This window comes from Ylistrum balloti, unplaced genomic scaffold, assembly GCF_031769215.1.
Source record: "Ylistrum balloti isolate Yb309-2 unplaced genomic scaffold, AGI_CSIRO_Ybal_v1 Utg370614, whole genome shotgun sequence".
Lineage (NCBI taxonomy): Eukaryota > Metazoa > Mollusca > Bivalvia > Pectinida > Pectinidae > Ylistrum > Ylistrum balloti.
The window spans coordinates 267,546-277,586 of NW_026782377.1; the positions used below are offsets into that span (position 1 = coordinate 267,546).

Sequence of the window (10,041 nt, forward strand, 5' to 3'; positions counted from 1 at the left end):
TCTCTCCCTACTACACACATCACCACTAATGTCATTAGACTAATACATGCTGTTAAATTAATTCATGAATGCAGCTCCACCCGTTGATTTCACATATCTCTATAGATATTTGAAAACTGAATTCCTGCCACCTTCGTCTTTATCAAAATTTCATGGAGTAATCAATTTAATGTTTAAGGATTAATCCTCATTTGTAGCCTGCTGGTGTATACTGCATACATAACAACACCTACTACTACGCCATTTTGGTATTAGATGCAATTGACAAAAGTGATCTCAATTTTTTCCTTATTGATATAGATCCACTTCCACATTCTTAACTTTAATTTCCCTATAGAGAAAACCATTGTTTTAGTTAAGGAACAATCCCAAACCATCTAGAGATGAGATAATTAAATTCTTGTAAAAAGTACAAAGCTACCTGATGTTTCATCTCTTTATTTCTAAACTGTCTTTAAAGAATAAACATTTTCAGTCAAAAATCAGTTTTCCTTCTGTTTGGAACTAAAATAAATATTACAGGTTACCAGATAGAAATGACACACTATACTAAACCAAGTATTATATTAACATCAACGTGATGAATGTTTGATCATTTTAACATCCAACAATAATAATAACAATAAAAAAATACTCCAACGTTCAAATTGGATACTATCAGTATTATAAAATGGCATCAGAGTATACTTAGAATTTATGTCAACTGTCCGAAACATTTCAGCACTGTAATTATTAAATCCTTCATATGGCAGTGCCTTATGTTAAATACTAGCAATATGTACAGAAGACCTGAATAAAGCAAGAATATAAATATATAACAGGAATCTGGGTCACAATCTTTCTTCTGGAATGCATGATTATTATCCATATATAACTGTTCAACACACTTGATAATTCAGATATTACTCCCTCCAGTAAGACATTGTAACTGAACTGATTAAATGTCCTGGATCTCCATCCAGTAAGATATTTGTAATTGAACTGATTAAGTGTCCCATCCCTCCATCCAGTAAGACATTTATAATTGAACTGATTAAGTGTCCCATACCTCCATCCAGTAAGACATTTATAATTGAACTGATTAAGTGTCCCATCCCTCCATCCAGTAAGATATTTGTAATTGAACTGATTAAGTGTCCCATCCCTCCATCCAGTAAGACATTTATAATTGAACTGATTAAGTGTCCCATCCCTCCATCCAGTAAGACATTTATAATTGAACTGATTAAGTGTCCCATCCCTCCATCCAGTAAGACATTTATAATTGAACTGATTAAGTGTCCCATCCCTCCATCCAGTAAGACATTTATAATTGAACTGATTAAGTGTCCCATCCCTCCATCCATGTATCTTTGAACTGACTTTTTGTACCAGTTCTTCATCAAGTAAGAAATCAAAGAAATGTGCTTTTATGTCTCAGTCAGTCTCTCCACAACAAAGAATTCCTTGTAAGTTCTTACTGTACCTGTACATATAGTACAGTGATGTCACTAAGTAAACAATATTTACTTGTTGGATCTACTGGCCATCCTCATCCAGTGTCCTTTTGAGTTGAGGCCTCCCTATAGTAGCTGCTTGGTACCTAACTGAACAACATGCAGGAGGCCTAATGCATGCCATCCACAACAATTTGGGTAAAGTTTAGTAACACAAACCACTCCATGGTGTGACTGAACACCTCCGACTGTCACATGGAGTTGTATTGTCTGAGGCAGTTCTACACTAAGTTATCAGGGCCTTTAACAGCAAAACAAATCCACACGTTATGAGCCAGTCAGCAAAGTGATGAACTTCTCCACACTTGTGTAATATGATGAGATTCTTTAAAGTTAACTTGCCTGGTTCCTGATCAGATCACATATTCACATACATGATGCAAGCATCAAATTATATATATATAATTATATTTATATATCACAAGATCAGATACAAGGTAAAACTTCAATGACTTGTTATATGATTCCACATACTCCCTATTTCATAACAGTTCCTTATACATGTAGATGAAGGAAAATGGCTGACTGTAGATCTGTGATGACTACTTGTCAATAACTAAAGAGTGGTATGACCTCTGGTCAATAGTTCACAACTGTTTTGACAGCTTCAAGACATCTCCACTTATCTGGAAGGTAGAAGGCCTCATACACATGAGGGAAGGGCGTGTCATATCCACAAATTCTCTGTATAGGTGCCTCCAAGTTTAGGAAACATTCACTCTGAAAAAACCATGGAAAATATTATGTAATCTATGGGAGCAGATTAAAAATACTAGGTTTATCAGTTTTGCTTTATTATCTTGGTTTACTTGTCACCATATTTAGTTTTGCATTCAGTAATTCCACCTTTGTATTACACCGAGTTATTTCTCCTACTGCATCTCCATATCAAAAGTCATTACTCTCTCCAACTTCAAAACACTGGTAATGTTCCTTACTGTTCCTTATTTAATGTTCACATATATGTATCAATGTCACCTCACTTCATCCTTAAAGGTGATTTCATCACATCGTAACTTCCTTACTTGCCTTGCATGTCCATTGGTATAAAGATTCTCATATCCTGTCCTTCACAATCTCAATCTTATCAATTTTTCTTTGCTATTTCCCATATCCTGCATTTTCATGGAAGCCCTTCATTACTCTGTCCATGTCCCTTAGGCCTAACACTGACCCCATATTATCCATATCCAGTCAGTTTTCTTAACAAAAACAATAGTTAAAAGTCCTGTCATATTTTTATAGTAAATGTGTGTTTTGTAAATTCCAATTCAAACCTGTGAGTCCTCATATATCAATGTACCATTACTTCATTCCTGTTTTATCATATTACATGAATCTTGGTATAAAACAGCACATCTCTTTATAAATACCACAAGTCTTACATCACCTTAAACCATTGATGGAGAGATATGGGTGGCCTCATTATTTATTTCAAAATGTTCATTAATTATTAATCTTCGCTCCTGTTAAACCTCAGTAATAAATTTAACTAAGGAACAGATGTAGTGTGTGCCTAGTAAAACATATAGTCCAAGGGAAATAACTCTTAATTTGCTGAGTGTTAAAATGGTACCAAACTTCAGGAGAATCACTTTGCCAGTGACAAATTTCCATGCTCCCAAACAGTACCCTTCCAATGATTCAATGATATATACCTTTAACTCATGCTATGACAGCCAAGTGAAATTTTGAAATAGCCTATTGATGTTCTGAACAAAGATATGGTACCACAATAGCACTGTCGCTTCTAAAATTCTAATGTGTGTGAATCCATCTAAAATGGAAGTAGTCAAACTGTCTGTAGTCTGTAACCATCTTGTACTGAAATACTCTTCATGAGTCAGTTCTTTTATTGATAAAAAATGCTCAAAATATCCTTCCAATTAGTGATGGGACGACGATTGGATATAATCTATTATCTAATTGTATGATCTTGTCTGAAGACATTGTTACATTTACTCTTGTTTGAAGCAATGTGGGATCGTTATTTTAATATTCTTTCAGCAAAATGAGAACAAGGTATACATTTGCACCAATGGTAACTGCTGTATGTCTATAAATCACAGAAATAAACTCTAATCTATACCTGTACGGTGGCAGCTATCTCTGCAGCGAAACCCATGGTTACTGGGGCCTCATGGGCAATCAACAACTTCCCCGTCTTACATACAGACTGAAAACAACCACATGAGTCTTGTATTGCCACGGAAACGCATCACTTAACACAAAGAAAATGTATCTACTTTTATTTCATTACATATTGAAATCTAAAACTCAAACACCATGTCAGAAATGTTTTAAATGTAAAATTCACAGAATAAGCTTAGTTCCAAATATTGTTATCTTGTTTCATGTTTTATTGCTATAAATATAAACCATTTGTCCTTGATCTTTGACCTTGTAATTAAAACTGTTTTTACCACAAAACTCCTCCTTTGATTCTGATCATTTTGGTTATAATACTATTCAGCTGTCAATGGAGAATTTCACCTTGATCTTTAACTCAATGACTTTTGGTCCCATGACTGAACATAAGGTTTCATTAATACCAATTGCAAGGAGTAGGAATAGTTCAGATAACATTAATTTGTATCAAATGGGCCATAATTACTTTTTGATATATAATTTACCTTTAGAATAGTCTCTTCATCCCAAGGGAGAATGGTTCTGAGATCAATAAGTTCACAAGACACATTTAATTTTTCTTGAGCTAGTTGTGCCACCTCTCGGAGGACATGAACTTGTGTTCCCCAACCAACCAGTGTGACATCACTTCCTGTAAACAAATAAAGCTACAGTTTAGCGATACTTCCTGTGATAATAGGTCCAACAGACCTCTATTGTTCACAAGTGTTTAATTCTTACCATGTTTGAAAATGTCTGAAAATGACTGATAGATATACACATTGATAAAGCTAGGTATATAGAAATGTAACTTAACGCTGCCCAAATTCAGATCAATTTTTAGTACACAAGAAAAATTCAGGATTTTTATATGAAGATGTGTTATAAATGATACCAGAATGTTCTGCATTTTGATTTGAAAGTGTTCAATCTTGCAGTAAAGTCTTGAATTTCAACAGGTCTTAAAACTGGTGTGAGAAATCCATGTACCATGAAAATAAAGGCTAGAAATGATATTTTTCAGATAGTTTCTTCAGGTTGGATGATAAAGTGTTAAACAAAGCATAGTCAAATTGACTAGGATTACAATAATCTCAAAGGGAGTGAAATCACTCTGCTTGTGGTATACCAGGGTGTGTGCAAATATTGTCTATGAATATCTATCTTGTTATTGTGATTGGTCTTAAACTGTCGACATCTACAACCTGCAATAGGATCCTGTGTGTCACTGTATAAAAACTCATGTTCACTCTACCACAGGATCCTGCAAGTCACTGAACAAATACACAGTTCACTCTACAATGGGATCCTACAGTCACTGAACAAATACACAAGTTCACTCTAACAGGATCCTGTGTGTCACTGAATGTAAACACATGCTCTCTCTACCACAGGATCCTGTGAGTCACTGAATGAAAATGTATACTTGGTCTACAATGGAATCCTGTGTTACAGAAGAAAACTCACATCTCTTCGACAATGAGATCCAATTTTAACTCATATTAATTCTGGAATGTGGTTCCATGTATCATAGTAGGAAACTTTAAAAATAACAGAGTTCTACATGGTGTGGTACTAAGTATCACAGACAAATTTCCCTTTAAGAGATTATCATGGCCACATTATGACCTATTTACTATGTATGTACTGTAAACATAAACAAACATATTTTGTCAAACACAAAGTACACATACCCTCTATGAGGACCTCAGCCTTAGACAAGGGGATCTCATAGTCCCCGACAGGTACTTCCTCAACAGCTCCGCGGTACAGAATCTTGGGCTCCATAAATATACAGGGGTTATCATCACGAATACAACTCAGGAGGAGACCCTTGGCCTGCTGTGGGCCTCGTGGGACAACAACCTACAGTACACAATGTCAGTGTTGTTCAATAAAAAATGTTTGGCAGCGAAATTTAAGAGGAGGTATGTGAATGTTTACCTGTTACAAGATATTGTGTCTATATGATAATACATTCAGCCTGGAATGAGTCCCATGGCTAACACATCTATCCTTACTTACAGGAAGGCGATCATGGGCTAAATCCAAAATTGATATATTGTTTCTTGACATTTCTGTTATGAAATTGCGATAGATGTGCTTATTACCAAAAATAGGCTTATTTGCCAGATGACTTTAGTAACAATTATTACTGTTTGTCATACACATTCTTTCAAAACATGTATTGACATAAGAATGCTAAATGAACCCAGAATTTCATACAAACAAAATGTAATACCTGGAGGCATTAAACGTTATAAAACATCCATGTAATGGCTCATTTTTATCAAGAAACCTTGGTAAGTAATGAAATAGTCCTTCAATATAATAACACAATGATTCTTAATCTATCGTAAAACATCAGCTAATGCATTGTGACAGGGTTTCAGACAGACATCTTCTTACTTTTAGGCCAGGTAAGTGAGCGAAGAAGGCCTCTGGACTTTGTGAGTGATAGAGTGCACCATGTCCTACTGCTCCACAAGGTGTCCTAATGGTCAGCTTACCACAGTCAAATAAGTTACCTGTACGGTACCGAAACTTGGCTGCTTCATTAGCTATCTACACAGAGAAAACATTACAAAACTTCACTATGTAATACATTGAATTATCTAAGAAGTCACTTGAAATGTTTTCGTTATTATGGAGCAAGGGCACAAAGTCTTAGTGAACAAACTACAAACATTTAAACCCGTCATTGGAATTGAGTACAAGTTATTCTATTGATCAGATTTGACAGCCCGTCATCTTAAATAACAACTTACCCTAATATTGAAGAGGATTTATTGAAAAATGGGCTACATGATTAAAGAGTCCTTGTTTTTGAAGATAATAGGTATAAAGAGAAAGGCTGATTGCTGGTAAGACAAGAGAATGTAGTATCCTTTTCTATTTTTACCTGTAATGACATTCAATAAGATTTAACATTTCATGTGTCTGACCTGATCAAAAGCTGGGAAAATGTAGTCAGCAAACTGGATTTCTGCTATGGCTGTAGCACCTGCTGTGGCTAGACCAATTCCAAATGCCACAATTCCCTGTTCACTAAGAGGTGTGTTGAACACGCGATCAGAACCTAAAACAAACAGACAGTTCCTGTTTAATACTAGTCTTCCACATCCATGTCAAACATTTAGCATGAAATGCACAATAAAATTGATGTTGATTATATGCAGATTACTGTGATATACATAAATATCATACTATGGAAATTCTATCATCATCCTTATACATCCTCAAAACATGTCAATAAAACAAGATTTTCCCATGTCCTAGATATACTGGATTTAGATATGGTTTATGTTTATTGATATTAAATATGATCTTGGAAGTTTACCGTAGTTCTCTCGGAGGTTGACACTACACCTAAACACACCACCAAATGCCACGTCCTCACCAAACAACACTATAAAAGAAAAATAGGAAAGGGAGATAATTGGACATTCATATCAAAAAATTGACATTTCATATTGTAATACCATTTTAGTAGAATGTATAAATTATTAAAATATACTCTTGATGGTGGAAGTGTGCAAATTTTAATTGATGTAAGTAATAATTATATTGTATCCCATATGGTCTAAACTTTTTCTTTAATCCAATAACGAAATAGAAACCGAAGCTTTCAATCATATGATGTACTCATACACAGTCAAGTAGATACTGATCTATTTCCTCCCCTGATATACAGCTATTTCTGACAGTCATCTCATTTTAATACAATGATCTAACATGCAATGGAACAGTATTAAAAATTTATTTAAAATATCATCCACAATTTTCTAAACTCTATAAACTGAACTAACATGGGTTCCTGGCGTCAGGATTTCTATACAAATCGAATAGTCATGTTTTTCGAGGAAAGCATTTTTCATTACTTGTTCCACCCATTAATAGACTCTAGACTCAAAACATTTTTAAAAGAAAAAAGCAAATTATTTTAGAAAACCCTGTCCCAGGTACCTGTGTAAACTAAGAGACATACCAGATGTTGGGTCTGTTGACAAAGCTATATCCATGGCATTATTCAGTGACTGTACCAAATTAGAACGATTTGTTTCACCTGAAAATAAAACCAATACATCACTACACACAGCTTTCTATATATGAGATATATAGAAATATCTTAGAAGATGGATTTTCCATGTATTGGGTATTGACATCAACCTTTTCCATGTCAGTTTCATGCCAAACTGTAGTAAAGTTGTTTTTGTCTGTTGATAGCAAGTTCAAGATTAAAAGATCAGTGTCTAACTTAAATAGCTACAGAATGATGTTAGTAGGACACAGGACAATGACGGCAGAACAGAATATGTAAAATGGTAATGAAATTTATGATAAAAACCTTTCTTTACAAATCTTTCAAAATCAGTGTTTAAAGAATTAATATTTTTGTCAAAAATAACACCAAATACTGCAACAATGGTGTAAAATATGAACATTTCTAGATATAAAACTTTACAAAAGATATGAGTTTAAAATGGTTTACAATTATAAATCTGCATCCCAGTGGCCCAAGCAAGATGGAGGGATTTTCTTATGGCAATTTCTTTGTTTATGATTTTGTCTAGGTTCTTTCCTCCTTTTTTAGAGTGAGTGATGGTTAAGATATTGGTTACACCTGGTCATTTGATGTTGCACCACGCGTCAACTATTACAAGTAGGTTCCAAACTGATCAGACATATACTGGTATACTCTAAAGTTGGTCTAATTAGTCCTATATGCCCACTCTTTTGCAGATGTTGAGCTGATTTTGATTTTTTTTTCTAAAGCTGTTGCAGAACTGACTTTACTGTGACTTTGATGGTATAAACAGGGATTCCCATTAGACTGGATGATGATACGTGATTACCATACAAGTACATGTACACCTTATTTAGATTATGTATGTTGTAGCTTTTTTTGTACAGCATGATAATTTATATTTACACAATGTTGTTCATTCTGAAAATTGCAATGTTATTCCCAGTAGTCATTTCCATAACAAAAGTAACATGTGTGGTACTTGGTAGTGGCAAGGGATTTGCATTTCTAATTGATTATTGATGCCTATGCTTTCTTTCCTACAAGAAATCCTTCATCCAGGTGTAGACTCCTCATCAATACCACACTATGTTTATGACAGAGGAGTCAATGGTTTTGCTTGTTGGATGGTTTCTAGATGTTAATAATTAGAACATTGGTCCCTGTTAGCCATGTCAATAATGGAACTGATACCAACAATAAATTCAACTACAATGTACTTGTAACTGGCTCTCAATCATGTGATCGACCTTCGAAATCTATCCTTGAGAGGATAGATGATGTGATTTATGCCAGTATGGTTCATAAGTGCAAACATTTAAGACCACTGTTCATTCAGGACCAGGACAAGAGATCCCAGGACTTGACCCATCTGACAAAAATTCTTTCAGAAGTGAAAGGCATTGAGCATACAATGTAGGTGTTTTGCACTTTACCCATAGCAGGGATATATACATCCCTGCCCATAGTTAATGTTAATAAAAAATACTATGACAGAATTTTCACTTTCATGAATTTGTTTGACTTACTTTTCTTTTTACTTAACACACAGATGATTTGAACAAATGCAACTGGCATGAATTAAAATTCTTCCCAACTACCCAGCATATACCCAACCAATATCATGACATGACACCACATACACAAGCACACAAGCATCACAAGAAGTGCACAATCAAGCACTCATTGCAGCATGCCAAATTTTCTTGAAACACTGACAAGTTAACCAATATCTACGACTGTTTTATTTTCTAAATTCTTTCAACTGAGAATGTCATTGTGGCATGGAAGCTTCCCTCTTTCCGTGTGGTGGCAGCTGACTCACATTAAGTTTGCTGGTAACAAATAGTTAATGCGTGTCATAATTACTGGTATGAAATACCACTAGAAACCTGGTAAACCATAGAACATGTGACAAAGGTTTTTTTTTTTAATTTAAAATTTCTAATAAGTTTGTAACATAGATCTGTTAGTATTTGAATTTCAACAATTATTGTTACCTATCCTGTGTGGTGTAGAACAGATGTCCCCAATTTAGAAATGTACAAATTGTGAGCATATTTAAAGACAGAGAATTGTAATTGTCGCAACTTTTATCATAAAAATTCTTTTGACAATCGCTTGCGTAGTGTTAACCTGTTAACTTTGTCATTTTGCTAAGTTTGACCTCTACGAATATAGGACTATCGGTCATGGTAACTTTCATTTCCAATTTACCTAAGTCCGTAGGTGGAATATCGGGTACATATTTCACTGAGTATGCTCTTTGTGATACCACCGACTGTCTGCGTAGCACATGTGCAAGCAGTCGAGGTTTCCCTACAACTCGTAGTATCCGCTTCATGGAGGCAGCCATTTTTTATGTTTACTATGTGTTTGTAAGTCCGCAGT

At 34.7% G+C, this 10,041-nt stretch overlaps 1 protein-coding gene across 1 annotated transcript; it reads right to left on the minus strand.

Moving 5' to 3' along the window:
- Nucleotides 1-422: 422 nt before the first annotated feature.
- Nucleotides 423-10,003, minus strand: LOC132557031 (2-oxoisovalerate dehydrogenase subunit beta, mitochondrial-like). Its single transcript, XM_060221493.1, has 9 exons — nucleotides 9,868-10,003; nucleotides 7,612-7,689; nucleotides 6,964-7,032; nucleotides 6,569-6,702; nucleotides 6,033-6,188; nucleotides 5,318-5,489; nucleotides 4,130-4,275; nucleotides 3,586-3,672; nucleotides 423-2,216 (listed from the first exon to the last, which is right to left on the minus strand). The coding sequence occupies exons 1-9, from the start codon at nucleotides 9,992-9,994 to the stop codon at nucleotides 2,076-2,078; spliced, it is 1,110 nt and encodes a 369-aa protein (XP_060077476.1). The 5' UTR covers nucleotides 9,995-10,003; the 3' UTR covers nucleotides 423-2,075.
- Between the last annotated feature and the right edge of the window lie 38 nt (nucleotides 10,004-10,041).